This window comes from Theropithecus gelada, chromosome 9 (assembly GCF_003255815.1).
Source record: "Theropithecus gelada isolate Dixy chromosome 9, Tgel_1.0, whole genome shotgun sequence".
In the NCBI taxonomy this organism is placed as follows: domain Eukaryota; kingdom Metazoa; phylum Chordata; class Mammalia; order Primates; family Cercopithecidae; genus Theropithecus; species Theropithecus gelada.
This window is the reverse complement of record NC_037677.1, coordinates 98454589-98475991: the sequence shown is the minus strand read 5'-3', so window position 1 is coordinate 98475991 and position 21403 is coordinate 98454589. Positions and strand designations below refer to the sequence as shown.

General features: G+C 41.8%; 1 protein-coding gene across 1 annotated transcript in view; it reads left to right on the top strand.

Annotated features, from left to right (window-relative positions):
- The window catches only part of ARMH3 (armadillo-like helical domain containing 3), a 226895-nt gene that overhangs the window by 165186 nt on the left and 40306 nt on the right, over positions 1-21403 (top strand). The window contains exon 24 of the mRNA XM_025397660.1: positions 13031-13109. Within this exon, the coding sequence (XP_025253445.1) occupies positions 13031-13109 (79 nt within the window). The remainder of the gene's footprint in view (positions 1-13030; positions 13110-21403) is intronic.

Below are 21403 nucleotides of genomic sequence, written 5' to 3'. Positions count from 1 at the left end.
GAGTTGGCGGGCGCCTGTGGTCCCAGCTACTCGGGAGGCTAGTTTTTTGTATTTTTTAGTAGAGACGGGGTTTCACCGTGTTAGCCAGGATGGTCTCGATCTCCTGACCTCGTGATCCGCCCGTCTCGGCCTCCCAAAGTGCTGGGATTACAGGCTTGAGCCACCGTGCCCGGCCCAATTGCTCATTTTCTTGCTCTCCCATGCTTAAAATTTAAGTGTCTTATAATAAGTTGATAAATTGGGCTAATGGGAATGAGGTGTAATTAAAATATTTCAAGTTTTTGTCTCATGCCAGTTTTTAAAAAGTGCTTAATTCATATTCAAGGGATTGGAATGTTCACCATTAATCAAAATTAGATCAAATTTTGGGGTTTTGAACTTATCTCCACTGCTTCAGAATTCCTCTTAGGTATGTGTTAGGATTTTCTTATGTCCTGAAAAGGGACAGAAAATATAATACACATTTTCTCATAGGCTATTTTGTCCCTTTAGATTCATTTGGCATTTCTGAGTGTGTAGAGGAGTGTTACTTCTGGAAATAGGAAATCCAGGGCCAAACCAATTCCAAAAGTTTTCATTCTGTAGCCCCAGGAACTCTGCCAGTAACTTCGGACCTGCCACTAGAGAACAGAGTAAGGTAGTCTGAAGCACAGAGTAATGGATCTGAGCAACGATAGGATAATCTTGTAGGTGTTTTATGTTTAGGAAAGTTTTGGAGCCTCTTTTCATTTATTGAAAGATTTAATAAAAAGTAGACATAATTATAAGGGGAATGGATTAAGTGATGCCTTTTATGGAAATGTAGGTGGTCCATTTGACTTTTGTGGTTCTTTCAACACTTGTGGTTCATTCTTCTCCATTTACACTCATTGTAACTGTGACAACAGTGAAAAATGTCAGGTTGATGTCTAAAGCAGGAAGAAATTCCTTTTGTCTCTTATGGCAGTGCTAGAGTAGATAATTTAGCCAAAGTGTAAAGCCCATGACATCTTACTTGGCTTAAATCTATGGTTTGGGGCCATAGTAACTAGACATTAACTCTTAAGCAAAATAGCTATAACCAGTTGCTTAATTTCCAACAGGTGATGAGGTGGAAACCTACATTGGGCAAAGTCATGCATCAAGGTAGAAAACCCACGCTGCGCAGTCATGCACACAGCTCCAGAAAATGACAAATGCCCCTGAGGCCATGTGCCTGTACATTTCATGCACATTAAACTTCTCCTCTTTCCCTCCAGTTTAATGAATTGTGAACCTTCATCTGCCTAATGCAGAGGCTAGATGAAAATATAGTCAGCAGTGAATACGTTACCTGATGTGACATGTGTTTCTCACCCAGAAATCAAGAGGAATGCTGACTCAAATCATTCGCAGGTTAAAATATGAAGGTTGCTAAGGTGTAGTCAATAATACACATTCTCTGTTCCACTCCCTTCAACCAATAAATTTACATTATCAAATTCTCTTGGCCGGGCGCGGTGGCTCAAGCCTGTAATCTCAGCACTTTGGGAGGCCGAGGTGGGCGGATCACGAGATCAGGAGATCGAGACCATCCTGGCTAACATGGTGAAAACCCGTCTCTACTAAAAATACAAGAAAATTAGCCGGGCGTGGTGGCGGGCGCCTGTAGTCCCAGCTACTCGGGAGGCTGAGGCAGGAGAATGGCGTGAACCCAGGGCGTGGAGCTTGCAGTGAGCCGAGATCGCACCACTGCACTCCAGCCTGGGACACAGAGCAAGACTCCGTCTCAAAAAAAAAAAAATTCTCTTTAGTAATTACTTAGGCCAGCTTATATAATTGGATCATTGGGTAAAGTAAGAACTAGATGCACTGGTCAGTAGTTCATCCTTCCTGGTGGTTGTCAAAATGCCTTTTATACTAGGGTTCCATTTTTGTGTCTTTGGTCCTGAAAAGAATGGCCACAGGGACAGTATTATAATTTATGGAGGGAAATAATGGTCCTGAAAGGGTTAAGGCCTAAAACTTAGGGGGTAAGTTAGAAGGATAATCCTAACAGGTCAGTTGCTGATGTTTTGATTAGATAGTTTCAAAGTGAAAAAGTTAGAAGGTATTCTTACTTGAGATTTTATTTTGTTTAATGTTAATCAGCAGAGTCTCTGAGGCTTGTAATGCATTTCTGTTAACAGGCATCAAGGGAAATTGCTTTTTTTGTTGTTGTTGAATTGGATGGGCTGAAGATTCATTGACTCTATGAAGAAGGAAGCTTAGTACTGCATGAAATAGGAGTCTGTGAGGCAATTCTGAAGGTGAAAGAAATGTTAGTTTAATATTAAATAACTCAGCCTCAGATGAACCCTTTTAACTACTGCCACATACACTCAATCATACCTTTACCCCTTCTCAGAAGTTTGTATTTTACCTGTATGCCTAAAGGTTTCCCAGGTAAAAGCAATTACGAATATGATGGTTTTCTTGTCTTTAGTCCCAGATACCTGAGAACATACTCTGTAGTATATTGCATAGTAGTATATCACTGGACTGGTCTAGGAAAAGGGAAACTGCTTTGGGGGGAAAAGATCTTTAGGGCTAGATGGTATGCAGGAAAACAGAGAGGAAAGTTTTGGAAATGAAATTCAACCAAATAAACTACTACTCAGAGAGGTTGATCTCTTGTCCAAAGTCACACAGTTAATAAGTGGAGGAATCCAGATTTTTTTCAGATCTCCTTTCTCTAAAGCCTTGCTGTTTTCTGTATGAACCATGTTGTTCAGGGAAGCAATGGTATTTTAACTGGGCCTTCAAGGAAGAAGATGACTTAGGCTTTTTAGTGGTGATAACATTCTATGTGAAGAAATCCAGGTAAACAAAAGCAAGACATCCAGGTTTAAATGTTTAGTAAGCATTTGAAAATACAGGGCTACAGGTCTTAATGAGGTTGGAGCTTAAGATCCAAATTTTTTACTAAGCTTGAGAAATTCACCCACAATCAGACTCTAATGTAAATCTGGTAGTCTTATAGGAGTAGTTTTAGGGTGAAATCTTTAAGAATCTTCATATACATATATATATATGTATGTATTGAGTATACCAGTGATGTTCCCTCCTTCCTTGGAATGAGAGCTACAAAAACAACTTTTGCTTGTTTTTCTCTGTTCTGCCTGAAAGATGTACATAGCAGCTTTTAGAGATAGCCTGCTTCCTTCAGGTATCTTAGTAATGAAACAATCACCATGCTCTGAGCTTCTGAATGAAACTATTTATTTATTGTTTCATAAAAGACTTGTAGATGCTTCTGTCCATGGGAGGTTGCATTTTGGAGGATTTGCTTTAGATTTGTATTGGATATGAGGAGGAATCCATATTTTCTTTTTCTTTTTTCTTTTTTTCTTAAGACTGGGTCTTGCTCTGTCACCCAGGCTGGGGAGCACAGTGGTGTGATCATGATTCCCTGCAGCCTTGACATCCCTGGCTCAAATCATCCTCCCACCTCAGCCTCCTGAGTAGCTGGGATTACAACAAGCACATGTCACCATGCCCAGCTAATTTTTTAAAAAAATTATTTTTGTACTCCTGAGCTAAGCACTTCTCCCACTTTAGCCTCCCAAAGTGCTGGAATTACAGGGGAGAGCCACCGTGCCTGGCCCACATTTTCTCTTAAGCTATATTGCCTACATTGTTAAAGGAACATTTCCATGCTTATCTTTAATGCAAGTTCGGCATTAACTGTGTGTCTCAGTTAACAACCACCCGGCACTTGGGAAAACAGAGCTGCTTTGCAGAGTCATGAGTCAGAAAGAATAAATTTAACATGGACCAAGAAATCCCCAGCCAGTTTACTGTTCATCCTTACTGTTCCGTCTGTCCACTTCATTTTGCTTCAGCCTGTATAAGTGACCCCTATCTTCTGCAGTCAGAAGTTGAAAATTGCATTGGAGGGTGGCCCAGATTCCTGCTCTTAAAGGTGCACTGGGCACAGTGCCGTCCCTCACTGTGGCTGGCTTTAGCAATTTCTCTTTACTATGATGTTGTCTATTTATTTTTCCTTCCCCTTTGGGACTTTCTAATTCAGTGGCTTTAGAGGCCCAGTACCAGAGTAAAGCACACTCCCCCATGCCTCACCTCATCCTCCCCACCCTCAAACAAACACACAAACAAAACCTAGGCTTACTTTTAGAAGGTATTGGATTACTTAAATAAGGAATGCCAGAAAGCTTTCCTCTAGCCTCTTGATATGACTTAAGAGGAAGAAAAGCTTTATTGTCATCAGTGTCAACTTTTGCTCCTTCTTTGGGAGGACAGTTGTTCATATCTGAGCCACCTTTTTTCCTGGGATGAGGATAAAACATTTTAATTTTTATTTTCATACTTGGGAGGATAGCTATTGATTCTGGATCTCCAGAAGCAAAAGCTACTTACAGTGAAACTGGACAAAATATTGGTGAGCAAAATAAATTTAGTACCTGCTCTCTTGGAGCTTTTAGTTCAAGTTTCGGAAAAGCTTGAGGTTTGGTTAGAAATTATATTCTCTTTCCCCACTAAGTTCTGTCTGTGGGTAGAACTCCTTTCCCCTTCCTTGGGCCTTATTACTACCTATATTTCTTTAAATCATCTTCCCTATTCTATTTCCCTGAATAATGTGGTCAGCTCCAACTATTGCTGGAAAAGAAAATGGTAAAGGAAAAGGATATTGAGAATAAGAGAAACTTTCTTCTCATCTACTAACTGTGCCACCCCCCTCAACATCCTATTCCAACAGCCAAAAGCTGACATCCTTTGCTACGTGCAGAACTTTTGATTTAAGTATATCATACATATTACCATGAGTTGGACTCTTCTCACCTCCAGGTAGGGTTGTTTCTTCCTGAGCATGTGCCCTTCAGCACTAGTCTCAAATGCCATCTCTGCCACCTTTTGTGGTATTGTACCACAGAGCTCTCTCTCTCCAGAAGCTCCTGAAATCCCAGCTTCTGTAATTTATAGAATAGTTCATGACCCAGTGAGCTCCTTTTCCTACTGCCATCAGCGTTGCTAACGTATGCAAGCTTTAGAAAAGTTTTCTTAGTGAGCGAATCACCACATAAATTCTGTGTGGAACTGGTTGGAGAAAGCAGCTTGCTCAAAAACTGCTGGGGCCAAGGAAGCCATGATAATTTATATATGATACAGTTCATCCATTTAAAGTATACAGTTCATGTTTTCTGGTATAATCATAGGGTTGTGCAATCATCATCACAATCTAACTTTAGAATATTGTGTTCCCCCTGAAAGAAACTCTATACCCAATAGCAGTCACTCCCTATTCTTCCCTAACCCTCCTTGTAGCCCTAAGTAACCATGAATCTACTTTCTGTTTCTACAAATTTGCCTATTCTGGACCTTTCCTATAAATTGAAGTAGCTGTACCATTTTACAATCCCACCAGCAATGTACGAGAGTTCTTCTCCACATCCTTGCCAACATTTGTTATTGTTTTTTTGTTTGTTTGTTTGTTTTGAGACAGGGTCTGCACTCTCACCTAGGCTGGAGTGCAGTGGCTCCATCTTAGCTCACTGCAGCCTCGGCCTCCTAGGCTCAAGCGGTCTGCCCACTTTGGCCACCCAAGTAGCTGGGACTACAGGCGCGTGCCACCACACCTGGCTAATTTTTTTTTTGTAATTTTGTAGAGACGGGGGTCTCCCCATGTTGCCCAGGCTTGTTTCGAACTCCTGGGATTGCAGGCATGAGCCACTGTGCCCAGCCTTGCTATTCTGTTTTTACCATTATCCTAATGAGTGTGAAGTGGTATCTCATTGTGGTTTTGATTTGCATTTCCCTAATGACTAATGATACTGAGTATCTTTTCTTGTGTATTCAAATAATTTGTTCTTTAAAAAAATTGTATTATTTGTGTGTAATTCATTGTTGAATATAAGAGTTCTTTATATATTCTGGATACAAGTTTCTTATCAGACAAAATTTGCAAATATTTTCTCTTATTCTGTGGATTGTCCTTTCACTTTCTTGATGGCATTGTTTGCAGCACAAAGTTTAAAGTTCAGATTGATCCACTTTTTCTTTTGTCATTTGTGCTTTTGGTGTTTTATCTGAGAAATCACTGCCTAACCTCAAGTCATGAAGATTCACTTGTAAGAATTTTATAGCTTTTAAGGGCTGGGCGTGGTGGCTCATGCCTATAATCCCAGCACTTTGGGAGGCCGAGGCGGGCGGATCACGAGATCAGGAGATTGAGACCATCCTGGCTAACACAGTGAAACCCTGTCTCTACTGAAAATACAAAGAAACTAGTTGGGTGTGGTTGCGGGTGCCTGTAGTCCCAGCTGCTGGGGAGGCTGAGGCAGGAGGATGGTGTGAACCCAGGAGGTGGAGCTTGCAGTGAGCTGAGATCGCGCCACTGCACTCCAGCCTGGGGGACAGAGTGAGACTCCATCTCAATAAATAAATAAATAAATAAAAATACAAAAAATTAGCCAGGTGGTGGGCACCTGTAGTCCCAGCTCCTGGGAATGGTGTGAACCCAGGAGGCAGAGTTTGCGGTGAGCTGAGATTCCACCACTGCACTCCAGCCTGGGCAACAGAGAGAGACTCCGTCTCAAAAAATAAAGAAAAAAGAATTTTGTAGTTTTTAGACCTTACGTTTAGATCTGTGATCCATTTCTAGTTCTTTTGTGTATGGTATAAGGAAGGGATCTAACTTCATTCTTTTGCATGTGGATAACTACTTGTCCCAGTACCATTTGTTGAAAAGATTATTTTTTTCCCTATTTAATTGCCTTGCCACCTTTGTCGAAGGGAAACCTTAATCTTTTCATAATGGCTATGTTTTCTCATTCATTGTCCACTCAAACCTTCCTGTATTTTCTCACAGTTCTGGAGGCTAGAAGTCCCAGATCCTTGATCTGGGACCCTAGCAGGGTCAGTTTGTGGTGAGAGCTGTCTTCCTGGCTTATGAGATGGCAGCCTTCTCACTGTGTCCTCACATGACAGATAGGAAGAGAGCTCTCTGGAGTCTTTTTTTTTTTTTTTTTTTTTTTTTTTTTTTGAGACGGAGTTTCACTCTTTTGCCCAGGCTGGAGTGAAGTGGCATGATTCTAGTTCACTGCAACCTCCGGCCCTTGGATTCAAGCGATTCTCCTGCCTCAGCCCCCCAAGCAGCTGGGATTACAGGCACCTGTCACCACACCTGGCTAATTTTGTATTTTTAGTAGAGATGGGGTTTCGCCATGTTGGCCAGGCTGGTCTCAAACTCCTGACCTCAGGTGATCCACCCACCTCAGCCTTCCAAAGTGCTAGGATTACAGGTGTGAGCCACTGTGCCCGGCCTGGTGTCTATTTTTATAAGGACACCAATCCTATTGGATCAGGGGTCCCAGCCTTATTACCTCATTTAACCTTAATTAACTTCCATAAAGGCCCTATCTCCAAATACAATCGCATTGAGGGTTAGGGCTTCAATGTCTGAATTTGGAGGGGACACAGACATTCAGTGTATAACAGTCTACTGTGACTCTTCTCCCTAGTCTCTTCTTTCCTTAGCCTCATTTTCTTCCTCACTCACACTAGACAGAGGTGAGGAAGTTGTGTCCCGTTTGCAGTATTCACCTTCACTTTTTGTAGGGTGGGGGTTTAGATGGAATGGATGGAGAGGAAATTGAACTCATGTTTTGCTCATTCATCTTTGGGTAGAAAAAAATGCCATTTCTTCTTTCCTGGAAGACTTTCATTTTAGGCATCAGCACCGGCCGTTGCTACCTGTTAGGTTTTGACTGGTAAAAATGAGAGAGAAGTACTGTTAGAATCTCCCAGAAACTCCCTTCCCAAAGGTTCAGAAAAGATGGTAGTAAATCCTTTTGGAGGTGCTACCAGTGAGAAGGAAAGCCTAAAGAAAATGGGGAGATTCCTCCTTCATCTATAAATCTGGTGCCTCATCTTTCTCCCACTAAGAGCTAGTCAAGCATGAGTCCTCATCTAACGCCTTGGCCAGGCAGGATGGTGTGGAATCACAACCCAGGTGAGCCTGGTAGTCATCAGACTTCCTGGGGAAGAAGCAGCTATGTAATTCAGTTACTGAAAAGGTGTGTCACTCAGCTTGGTCTGGCTTAGCCTGGTTCCAGTGTTCTGCCATTTCTGTGCCATGTCAGGACATTTTTCCATTTCAATAGTGCAAAGTACTAAGAACTTTAATGGGAAGCCCCCAAGCCCTGTCTGGAATTCCTTTTTTAAGAGCCTAGAGAGAGAAGAGCCAGTGCTAGACTATTTTTCTTATTGCTTAGGCTGAATACCCTCCACCTGGCATATCTCCAGGACATTAGGTTAGCACTCAGATTTTGCAGATAACAATCCCAAACAAACAAACAAACAAACAAAACGTAAGGCCGACACATATACTGCCTTTGTGGGTACTGAGTTAGAGACTGCTAACTGAATGTAGACTGTTCCACCTTCCTCAGGTTTCTAAATAGTTTTTCAACCTGCCTGGTGGGAGACCTTAATCACCTGCTTAGATCTGAAGTTCTGAAATGAGATTGTCACAGGGCAGGTTGGAAGATGATTTTATCTTCATTCCAAATATGTATTCCCAGAGTGGTAAATCTATCATACCCTCAGGATAAGTTTGCCCAAACAATATCAGCATGTGTGTCCTGCAGTATGAAGAACTGGTCACCCATAGAGCCAGCTGACACCTGATAAGTATAATGGTGAGAAGGGAAGGAAATAAGTGTATATTTTGAAGGTAATGCCTTCTGGGTTTTCCTTTCTCTCCCTCACTCCCTCCCTTCCTGCCTCCCAGCCCCTCTCGCCCTTCTTTCCTCTTTCCTTTTCTCCTTCCCTCTCTTCTTCCTGTCTCTTTTCTTTCCTTTTTTATGTCCTTGCTTTGTTTCCTGGTGAAAGAACTGTTCAGGTAGAAAGGAAAGAGAATTACATCCCCAGCAATTCCATTCCCAGGGATTATTTCATTGTTCCAACCTCACTAGCTCCCCTGATTGCCCCGGTGGCCACGAACATTCCACCCAGACAGAAGCTAGGGTACTTGGATCTCTGTATTCTCCAAACCTAGGCAAGAATAAATAATAATAATAATAATAATAATAATAATAATAAACAAGAACAAGAACAAAACTTCTAGTTCAGTTGAGACAAGAATTTTTCAAAAAAAAAAAAAATTTCCTAACAAATGTAAGGAAAGCCTGATTTAAAAAAAAAAAAAAACAAACTATAAAAGCATAAAATGTGGATGCATTTACAGAGTGCAAAATCTTTTTCTGAAGATACCCGTGGTCTATGGTAGATTGATTTGACTACTGTAGCTCCTTTCCGTCAATCCTGTTGGTCCTGGACACAACCCTATGACTCAAGACTCCACCCTGAGTGAACTTAAATTGGTGCTGCTGCTGGGATCGGTGGGATTATCAGTTCCTCTCTAAACTTGCTTCCCCTACCTTCTCATTGGGTTTAGGGTCCTGGTTTTCCTTTCTGCTTATGGGCTGTGGTCATCTCTGCCAACATCCTTGAGCCTTGCTCTCTGATTGAGAAAAATATTTGACCCCCACTTGGTCACAAAATTCTTTCCTACTTTGGATTTAGACTAAACCTCAGCCTTAACTTCCAGATATTATCTTCAGCTCTCTTGGTAGTTTCTAGAAAAATAAGTTGTTAGAACTCTCCTCTTGCTCCTGACTCATGTCTGTCATATTTGGTTTATTCATTTATTGAGGATTTATTGAGCACAAGCTGTGTACCAGGCATTGGGTTAGATGTTTGGCATTGCTTTTCCAAGTTTTTATTATTTGTACTATAAATGTTATATATTATGTTATATAAATGTTATAAATGTACCCTCTAAGATTTAGCCCTCTTTCAACAAACATTTCTTATATGGCTGCAATAGACTATTCCCAGGTATTGTGATAAGTGCAGAGATTGGTATTATTTTTTTAAGGTTTTGGTTTATACTTTTATTACCAGAATTAGATTAAATGGTTCTATAGTTCTTTACTATCAAGAAGCTATAAAAGAAAATAGTGATTTGTTATGCTAGCTCATACATACACACACACACACACACACGCAAACACACATATACACATGTGTACACGTTTTATTTTTTATCTTTGAGACAAGGTCTTGTTATGTTGCCCAGTCTGGAGTGTGGTAACACAAACACAGCTCACTACAGCTTCATCCCCCTAGGCTCAAGTGATCCTCCCACTTCAGCCTGCCAAGTAGCTGAAACTACAGGCACATGCCATCACACCTGGCCCTGGCTTATTATTTTTTTTATTTTGTAGAGACAGGGTCTCACCATGTTGCCCAGGCTGGTCTCGAACTCCTGGATTCAAGTAATCCTCCCACCTTAGCCTCCCTAAGTGCTGGGATTACAGTTGTGAGCCACTGCACCCAGCCCATGCACCCATTTTGTTGTTGTTGTTGATTTTGGGTGGAGTTTTTTGTGAGAAGACAGGGTTTCACTATGTCACCCAGGCTGGAGTGCAGTGGCACAATCTTGGCTCACTGAAACCTCTGCCTCCCAGGCTTAAGTGATCCTCCCACCTCAGCCTCCCAAGTAGCTGGGACCACAAGTGTGTGCCACCACACCTGGCTAAATTTTTTTGTATTTTTTGTAGAGACAGGGTTTCACCATGTTACCTAGGCTGATCTTGAACTCCTGAGCTCAAGTGATCCGCTCACCTTGGCCTCTCAAAGTGCTGGAATTACATGCGTGAGCCACCACGCTTAGCCCACACCACCCATTTTAATAAACTTTCTGTTTTGGAATAATTTTAGATTTACAGAAAAAGTAAAAAGATAATCCACAGAGTTCCTGGATACCCTCAGCCTAATTTCCCTCATTTTATGTCACCAAGGTACATCTATCAACACTAAGTAACTGGCATTATTATTAACTAAACTCCATGTTTTAATTAGATTTTACTAGTTTTTCCATTAATGTCCTCTTGCTGTTCTAGGGGCCATTCCAGGATATGCATTTAATTGTCATATCTCCCCAGTGATCTGTGACAATTTCTCAACTCTTGTTTTTCATGACTTTTAGAGTCTTAAGAAAGTACCAGCTGAGCACGGTAGCTCATACCTGTAATCCCAATACTTTGGAAAGCCAAGGCAAGTGGATCACCTGAAGGGTCAGGAGTTTGAGAACAGCCTGGCCAATGTGGTGAAACCCCATCTCTATTAAAAATACAAAATTAGCTGGGCATGGTGGTGGGGGCCTGTAATCCCAACTTCTTGGGAAGCTGAGGCAGAAGAATTGCTTGAACCTAGGAGGTGGAGGTTGTAGTGAGCCGAGATCGTGCCATTGTCCTCCAGCCTGGGCAACAACAGCAAAACTCCATCTCAAAAAAAAAAGAAAAGAAAAGAAAGAAAGAAAGAAACTACCAGTCAGGGCCAGGAGCAATGGCTCATGCCTGTCATCCCAGCATTTTCGGAGGCCGAGGAGGGAGGACCGCCTGAGCTCAGGAGTTTGAGACCAGTCTGGGCAATCTAGTGAAACCTCATCTCTATGAAAAATACAAAAATTAGTCAGACACGGCGGCACATGCCTGTAGTTCCAGCTACTTGGGAAGCTGAAGTGGGAGGATTGCTTGAGCCAAGGAAGTGGAGACTGTGGTGAGCTATGTTTGTGCCACTGCACTCCAGCCTGGATAACAAAGTGAGACCCTGTCTAAAAAAAAAAAAAAAAAGGTACCATTCAGTTATCCTGTAGAATGTCCCCTATCTGATATTTTTCTTGTGATTAGACTGAGATATTAAGTGCCCTTCTCATCAGGTCACACCAAGGGTTACATGATATCTACATGATATCACTGGCAATATACAGCTTCATCATTTTGTCAAGGTAGTGTTTGCCAGGCTTCTTTGCTATAAAGTTACTGTGTTTCCCATTTGCTACTCTAGTCTTTGGCAATCAGTCACTAAATCTAGCGCACCCTCAGGATGAGAAATAAACTTCATTTCCTATAGGGAGAAGTATCTACATATATATTATTTGAAATTGTTCTATAAGAAAGATTTGTTGGCCAGCTGCCGTGGCTCATGTCTGTAATTCCAGCACTTTGGGAGGCAGAGACCTGTGGATTGCTTGAGCCCAGGCTTAAGCCTGGGCAACATGGCAAAACCCGGTCTCTACCAACAAAATACAAAAATAATTAGCCGGACATGGTGGCACGTGCCTGTAGTCCCACTAGGGAGGCTTAGGTGGGAGGATCGCTTGAGCCTGGGAAATTAAGGATTCTGTGAGCCATGATCATGCCACTGCATTCCAGACTTGGTGACAGAGTGACACGCTGTCTAAAATTATATATATATAAAATTATATATATATATGAGAAAAAACGAGATTTGTCTCTTCTCTATGAATCATTTATATTCGTATGGACTCATGTAAAACCATGATCTAAAACCTGTGTTCTTTTTGCTACACCAGGCAAGAAATGACAAAGACCTATACCAAGGCATTGGTTTCAGGGAAATTTATTTCAGATTTCAGAGATTTTTTAAGAGGTAGATTTGATAAGACTAGGTGATTTTGGATGTGACCAAGTGATGGAGAAGGGAGTGTTTTAAAATGACACTCAGCTTTTGGGTTGAATGGCCAGATATAAAATTTTGGTTTGAAACGACTTACTAACAAATATGAAGATTGCTTCTATTTAGCCTTTGTGTTGTTGGCCCAGCTTTGCCGAGTGCCCTATTCTCCTGAGTCAAAGAAGACAGTTTTTCTTTCTGATTGAAGCACCAGGGCCCTCTAGTGGACAGCCCTCTGGGTTCCCTTTCTCATCTGAAGGACTCAATATTTTTGTTCGGCTTTGGGTTTTTTCCGTTAGTTCATTTTGCTTGATTCTATTTTCTGTCTAATAGTAAGTCCTTCCCATTTCAGAGTTATCAATTCACCCCCATCTGTGACCTCCTCATGTTCAATAAGAGGACAGTTACCCAGTCATAATCCGTCCCATGCTCTAGTACTCTAAACCAGAGGGTACTTGATCGTTATTTTTTAACAGATGTATCCCCCTCTTCCATCTGGCACCATATTAATATGAATTCTTTGTTTCAGAGCCATCATCAACCACTTTAACCCCAAAATTGAATCCTACGCTGCTGTGAATCACATATCCCAACTGTCAGAGGAGCAGGTAAGCCACTACTTTCCCCAGATGACCTAGTTGGTGGCTAGGATCAAGCAGTTGCCTTCTCTCTGATGGCAGGGGATTTCTGTGACTGAGTTTTTGTGGGGGTGTCCAGGGCCAGGCTACTGAGAGGAATTAGTGTGGGATTGGTTGATAGTACTTTTGATAGAGTGATACTATCTGCCTTTGTGCCATCTGAAGGGTTTGTTAATTATATAGAAGATATGTAGGTGAAAATCTAGTGAATTATTGTTTTAGAGTGAGTGTGATAAGGCATTTCTTTTTTTAAAAATTTAGACAGAGAGTCATTTTGATTTTTGAAAATAAGAAATGAGAACTTAGAAATGGGTGAAACTGCTGATTGGAAAAACCCTGAGTTCAGCTTAATTTGAAGCTATTTGGCTCATTAAAACATGAGCCCTCATTGGGACAGCTTTTCCTTAGTAATTGAGTTATCTTTGCCTTGAGCAATTATTTCTGAGGAGGTTTTTCTGTATTATGGACTAAGTTGGAGATGCAGATAGCCTTGTGTCTTTGTTTTCCTTAAATCTGGCCTGATTTCCCCTTCTCCCAGAGCGTCAGCACTCAGCTCTGCATTATATAAAAGTACAGATGAGGCATTAGTGTGGCGGATTGAACTTGATGTGTCAAAATGAGACTCTCGAGTCCTTTTTTTAAAAGCACAAAATAAGACATCCTATTCATATGGTTCCCTTTCCTTTTAACCCTACTCCCAAATTGGAGGGGCCAGGGTATAGACTCTAAGCCAGTAGGAAGACCACATGTGCCCTGTTCTCCCTTTTTGCCAGTGCATCTTTGTAACCCTTGTTTGAGCTTCTTGCTGGCACAGCCAGTCAGCCAGCTATGATTTGACCATGTGTTTCAATGTTCGTCAAAGCTATTCAGTTCTCCCAGCGAAGCACCAAGCAAGCCTTTTTCCTAACGGTCAAGCTTCTCAGTATTCCCACCGATGGCTCTTTTCTCAGCCAGATGGATAGGACTCTATTAGTCTGTCAGTTGTTCCCTTTGACATATTTGTTCTCTTTTGTGAGGCCAGCTGTGAGAATCCATCCTCACATTTAAAACTGCTTTTATAAATGGCCTTTATTTCCTTTTTTCGTCTCTGCCTGTGGAGCTATCCTGAGTCCTGTTCTTTGATGCTGTGCTGTCTGTGAGGTGCTTTGTGATGCTACCATTTTCTTGTTGGACTGGTTCACATTAATTTTACTATATCATTTTTATGCAAAATAATTCAACATCTTGAGTTTTATGCAGTAAGAGAAGGGGTGACTTCCCTACCACAGTGAACTCTGGTTAGTCTAAAAGCTTTTTTTTTTTTTTAAAAAAAAAAAAAAAAAGAGGAAGAGACTTTTGCTCTGTCAGCCACGTGCAGTATTCATCCCCCAGCAGCTTGGGAAGGTCAAGCTGAAATCTTTCTCCAGCAGTAGCTGCCACAGACCAATAATAAAAATCCTTTCTGGCACACAAGGCAGTCTGTGAAAGGATGATTAGCAAGCACGTGTCCTCGGCCTCCTCCAACTTCTTTCAAAGTTAAATGAAATGATGAAAGTGCCTCTCAAAATGAGTGCACAGGCCAGAGATGAAGCGATTTCAGTGGAGAGGGATTTCATAGGAGAATGGGGAAGGGATAGCAAAATTGATTTACTTGGTCAATATATAATTGTGTACCAGCTGGGTACAATGGCTCACACTTGTAATCCCAGCACTTTGGGAGGCTGAGGTGGGCAGATTGCTTGAGCCCAGGAATTCAAGACCACCCTGTACCACTTGGTGAAGCTGTCTCTACAAAAACAAAAAAAAAAAAAAAAAGAGAGAGAGAAATTAGCCAGATGTGGTGGTGCACACCTGTAGTCCTAGCAACTTGGGAGGCTGAGGTGGGAGCTGAGGTGAACCCAGGGAGGTTGAGGCTGTGGTAAGCTGTGATCATACCACTGCACTCCAGCCTGGGTGACAGTGAGACCCTGTCTCAAAATAATAGTAATGATAATAATTATCTTTTGTTGTTGTTGTTGTTGTTGAGACGGAGTCTTGCTCTGTCGCCCAGACTGGAGTGCAGTGGCGCGATCTCGGCTCACTGCAAGCTCCACCTCCCGGGTTCACGCCATTCTCCTGCCTCAGCCTTCCAGGTAGCTGAGACTACAGGCGCCCACCACCACGCCTGGCTAATTTTTGTATTTTTAAAATTATTATTATTATTATTTTTTGAGACAGAGTCTCGCTCTGCCGCTGGGGCTGGAGTGCAGTGGCCGGATCTCAGCTCACTGCAAGCTCTGCCTCCCGGGTTTATGCCATTCTCCTGCCTCAGCCTCCCGAGTAGCTGGGACTACAGGCACCCGCCACCTCGCCCGGCTAGTTTTTTGTATTTTTAGTAGAGACGGAGTTTCACTGTGTTAGCCAGGATGGTCTCGATCTCCTGACCTCGTGATCCGCCCGTCTCAGCCTCCCAAAGTGCTGGGATTACAGGCTTGAGCCACCGCGCCCGGCAATTTTTGTATTTTTAGTAGAGACAGGATTTCACCGTGTTAGCCAGGATGGTCTTGATCTCCTGACCTTGTGATCCACCCACCTCGGCCTCCCAAAGTGCTGGGATTACAGGCGTGAGCCACCATGCCCGGCCAATTATCAGTATTATTATATACCTTCTATAAGTTGTGGTGCTAAGGTAAGTGGGGATCAGTGGTGAATAATCTTATTCATTGCTCTCATTGAGTCTTTGTGTACTCATTACCTCTTTTAACAGTCCTCTTCACTTGGTGGTTTGGAGGAGGGTGATACTATTCTGGGACCTTCCTGAGAGCCACCCTGAAAATAGTTGTTGTTTCTCTTCCCTAACTGACTTTGAAGGGTGCTAAATGACAGCATTACAGTACACTTGGTTTATTCTCAGCACTATCAGATTAGATGTATTTGACTGCCTCGTTAATCTCCAGCATGTGTTGGAGCACTTCTCTCCCTCCACTTATGAGCATTAATGTGAATGTCACTTAATGTTAACAGTATTCATGGCCTCTCAAAGAGCTAGTTTTATAGATTGCAGTAGGGCCCTGCAGTTGTTGACAGCAGACTGAGTAGAGAAAAAAGTCAAGAACTTAATCCTCAATAGATTCTAAAGTACTCCTAAAATAAAACCTAAAGACCATGGATAGGTGTTAAATGAAATTTATAGCATTCAGTAAGTTAGCAGAGAAGAAAGGGCTCTTTGCTATGTCTGCCTGCCCAGACTGCCATTTTCTTCTGGCAAAGAGATTTGTGAATTCTTGAATTCTGACAACCCCTAGACACATTCTAGCCTCTGTATGAGGCATTTCAAGGTGATACTTGTCAATTCATTATTGCATATTAAACACAGCCCAGCCTTTCACATTGGGGTTTCTTTTCAGATATCCAGAAGGTAAATGACATTTTTCTGTTAATTGTCATTGGCTTCATCATTCATGATAAACTTTTTAATCAGTTAATACCCTCAGTGTGACTGAAGGATCATTCTTTTTTATTTGTTTTTGAGATGGAGTCTCACTCTGTCACGCAGACTGGAGTGCAGTGGCACGATCTTGGCTCACTGCAGCCTCTGTCTCCTGGGTTCAAGTGATTCTCCTGCCTCAGCCTCTCAGGTAGCTGGGATTATAGGTGCATGCCACCACACCCAGCTGATTTTTGTTTAAGTAGGGTTTTGCCATGTTTGCCAGGCTGGTCTCAAACTCCTGACCTCAACTGAACCACCTGCTTTAGCCTCCCAAAGTGCTGGCATTACAGGCGTGAGCCACTGCACCCGGCCTGTATGCATTTTTATGGTATATATGCAGGTGTTGTATTTGTTTGGGGTTAATTGTGAAGCTTGTTCATTTTTACCTCTTTTTTTTAATATGTGATAGAATATATATAACATAACATTTACCATTTTAGCCCCCCCCCGCTTTTTTTTTTTGAGACGGAGTCTTGCCCTTGTCACCCAGGCTGGAGTGCAGTGGCGCGATCTCAGCTCACTGCAACTTCTGCCTCTCGGGTTCAAGCAATTCTCCTGCGTCAGCCTCCATAGTAGCTGGGATTACAGGTGCCCACCACCACGCTTAGCTAATTTCTTGTATTTTTTAGTGAAGATGGAGTTTCACCATGTTGGCCAGGCTGGTCTCGAACTCCTGACCTCAGGTGATCCACCTGCCTCGGGCTCCCAAAGTGCTGGGATTATAGGCATGAGCCACTGTGCCCGGCCCATTTTAACCCTTTTTAAGTGTACAGTTCAGTGGCATTAAATACATTAACATTGTTGTGCAACTATCTCTGCTGTCCTCTCCAGGGCTTTTTCATCATTCCATACTGAAGCTCTATATCCATTAAACAGTTACTCCCCATTTCCCCTACCCTGAGCCCCTGATAACCACTGTTCTACTCTGTCTCTATGAATTTGACTATTCTAGGTACTTTAATGGAATCATACAGTGTTTGGACTTTTGTGACTAGCTTATTTCACTTAGCATCATGTATTCAAGATTCATCCATATTCTACCATGTGCCACAATTTTGTTCCTTTTTAAGGCTGAATAATATTCCATTGCATGTATATACATTTTGTTTATTCATCCATTGGTGGACATTTGGGTTGTCTCCACCTTTCAGCTATTATGAATAATGTTGCTTTTGAACACTGGCATACAACTATGTGTTGGAGTCCCTGCTTTCAATTTTTTTGTGTATATACTCAGAAGTGGAATTGCTGGATCACAGGATAATTCTATGTTTAACATTTTGAGGAACTGCCAGAATGTTTCTCAGATTGGCTGTACCATTTTACATCCAATTTCTCCACATCCTTGCCAACACTTGTTTTCTTTTCTTTTTTTTTTTTTTTTAATAGCCAGCCTAATGGGTATGACGTGGTATCTCATTGTAGTTTCATTTTGCATTTACCTAATGATATATTGAGCATCTCTTCATGTACATATTAGCCATTTGTATATCATCTTTGGAGAAATGTCTTTTTAAGTCCTTTGCACATTTTTTAATTGGGGAATTTTGTTGTTGTTGTTAACTGTTAGGAATTCTTTATATATTCTGGATGTTAATTCCTCTTTAGATATCTGATCTCCAAATACTCTATTCCATTCTGTGGTTTGTCTTTTTACTGTATTGTTAGTATCCTTTACACATAAGACTTTTAAAACTTTGGTGAAGTCCATTTTGTCTGTTTGTTGTTGCTGTTGTTGCCTGTGCTTTTGGTGTCAAATCCAAGAAATCCAAGAAGTCCAAGAAGTTATTGCCATATCTAATATTATGAAGCTTTTCCCCTATGTTTTCTTCTAAGAGTTTGGTTTTAGCTCTTATGTTTAGATATGTAATCCATTTTGAGTTAATTTTTATATATGGCATTAGGTAAGGGCATTTTGACCTCTTTTTGTATTTAACTTATCTTTATGAATAAAGATTATGGAGAAGATACAACTTGCTTTTCTAAGAGCTATGAAATTACTCATAGTTTATTCCCTACTGGATTCGGCTTGTTTCTAGGACACCTTTCAAAATTGTCCTTCAGGCCCCTTGTCCCCTGCTTAACTGAGATTTAGTTCCTTTCTCTCTCCAGTGTGGCTTTTTAGTAAGCATGCATTCTTACCTGGTAGAATCATTTGATATGTCCAGGAAAATTGATCAGCAAGGAATAAGGATTCCCAAAAAGATGAAACTAAGGGGTCAGACTGGAAGATTTAGAATGCATACCAGCTTAAGTGGTTTCAGACATTAGGAACTTTGAGTCTACTTTGATTCTTTCCATTCCTAAGGCTACTTTCTTTCTGCTTCCAGTTGTGTTCATCTCCTCTAGCTCTCTTCTCTTTTAAAGAGGACTACAAATAATGCACCCTGAGCATATCAGTCAGCCTTGTAAGCCTTCCGAAATTCTGGTCTTCAGCTTGTCCCTCGCTAGTGGCCTGCACCCTAATTTTCTTTTTTGTTTGCTTGGCGGGTGCGTTTGTGTGTGATCTCAATCTGTTGCCCAGACTGGAGTGCAGTGGCATGATCATAACTCACTGCAGCCTCAACCTGCTGGGTTCAAGTGATCCTTCCATCTTATCCTCCTGAGTAACTAGGACCACAGGCGCATGCCACCATGCCTGGCTAATTTTTTAAATTTTTTGTAGAGATGGAGTCTCATTATGTTATCCAGGCTAGTCTCAAACTGCTGGGCTCAGGCAATCCACCCACCTTTGCCTCCCAAAGTGCTAGGATATATTATATGAGCACCAGGCTGCACTCTGAGTTTCATTCCCCTAGGAGGATAGTTGTCATACAACTTGTGTTGCATAGATAAACCCCGTGACCATTTTGTCTGTACTAAATAAATGTAGATTGCAGGTGTTTAAGAGAAACTTTTACCTCCGGGCTAATTCTTGAGTTTGGATGCTTTGAGGATATCCTGTCTTGGTGAGGCAATGCTGCTACCTTCACAGAAGTATGCTGAAATGGAAGAGCTCTCCAGGGAGGTTCTTCTGCCTATCCTGTCCTATCTGACACTCTTAGATACTCCCTCTCCTCTATTCTTACTTTTATTTTATTATTTTTTTTTAGAGACAAGGTCTTGCTCTGTCACCCAGACTGGAGTGCATGGAGCGATCATTGCTTACTGTAACCTCAAACTCTTAGGTTCAAGCGATCCTCCTGCCTTGGCCTCCTAAGTAGCTAAGACTACAGGAGCATGCTACCATGCCCCGCTAAATTTTTTTCAGTTTTGTGGAAAGAGGAGTCTCAATGTGTTGCCCAGGCTGGTCTCACACTTTTGGCCTTAAGTGATCCTCCCATCTTGTCCTCCCAAAGTGCTGGCATTATAGGCATGAGCCACTGCACCCAGCCCTATTCCTACTTTTCAAACTAGGAGAAAGACTTTGATATTATCGGCTGCATCACATTAGAAATGCATCCATGTATGTGCTAGAGGTCTGCCATGTAGTTTCTTAGAATAATATTAATTCACAGGTGGTGCTTAACCTAAGGTCCAAGAATAAATAGGCTTTAAAGAGTTAGTTCACACCCTGAAATTGTGTGTGAAATTATGCATATGTCCTTTTTAAAATTATTGTTATTGAAGAGGGTTCATCTTTCCTAAGATCCTCAACCGGTCTTTGACTTCCCTTTTACAACATTTTAAGAATCACTAGCTTAGCTACTTTGAAAAGTACCTCATACTTAGGCTGGGCACGGTGGCTCATGCCTGTAATCCCAGCACTTTGGGTGGCCAAGGCGGGCAGATCACGAGGTCAGGAGTTTAAGATCAGCTGGCCAACATAGTGAAACCCCGTCTCTACTAAAAATACAAAAATTAGCTGGGCGCGGTGGCATGTGCTTGTAATCTCAGCTACTCAGGAGGCTGAGGCAGAAGAATTACTTGAACCCACGAGAGGTGGAGATTGCAGTGAGCTGAGATCGTGCCACTGCACTCCAGCCTGGGCGACAAAGCAAGACTCCGTCTCAGTGGGGAGGGAAAAAAAAAGTACCTCATACTTTTCTTTGCTCCAAAGCCATCAGACCTTTGAAAATGCTCATTGAGGATCTTGAGCTCCTTTTAGGCTATTCACCATTTGGGTTGGTTTATAAATGCTATGACGTGGTGATTTATATCTGCTCTAATTTCCTTATAGGCAAGAGAGGGCTTCATAGCAGACCTTTACAGAAGATTCTCTAAAGCCCTGAATATCTAGCAAACACAGTGGCAATTTAGGGTTCAAAGCAAAACTTTCTTTGAACACCTTATTCCTTAAGCTTTCAGTCACATTCATGACCAATTTTCTGCCTTTGAAATATCCCACTGGAAAGCAAGTAAATTATTGGCCCTCTCTTGCTTTCTTCAGCCTTCGTTCCGCTATCAGTATTTAGTGCCTGCTCTTTGCCTCAGAGTGTGCTAGGCATTTGAGGGATACAAAAGGGCTTTTGCTCTCAGAGGATGGAATAGTGCAAGAGATGGTTTAAAGCAACTTGTTATTGTTAGCCTACCAGTGGATCTGTTCTGTTAGGGAAAGATCTCTGCAGACGATCAGAAAAGTGGTCAGAAAAGGCCATATGGAGGAGAAAAGAATTGAGTTTAGCCTTAAAAGAGGACAGGTAGGGACTGGATAAAATGAAGAGGCATAAATTGTAAAGTGTACTCAAAACCAGGATCTGAAAAGGACGGAAAGAATAGAAAATAGTTCTAGCAAGTCATGTCCTTGGGTCACAGAACACCCAGAGACTGGAGGATTTAAAATACAAGTCAGTCATTTAATCACAGCCTCCATCATCCCTATTGCACTGACTCTCAT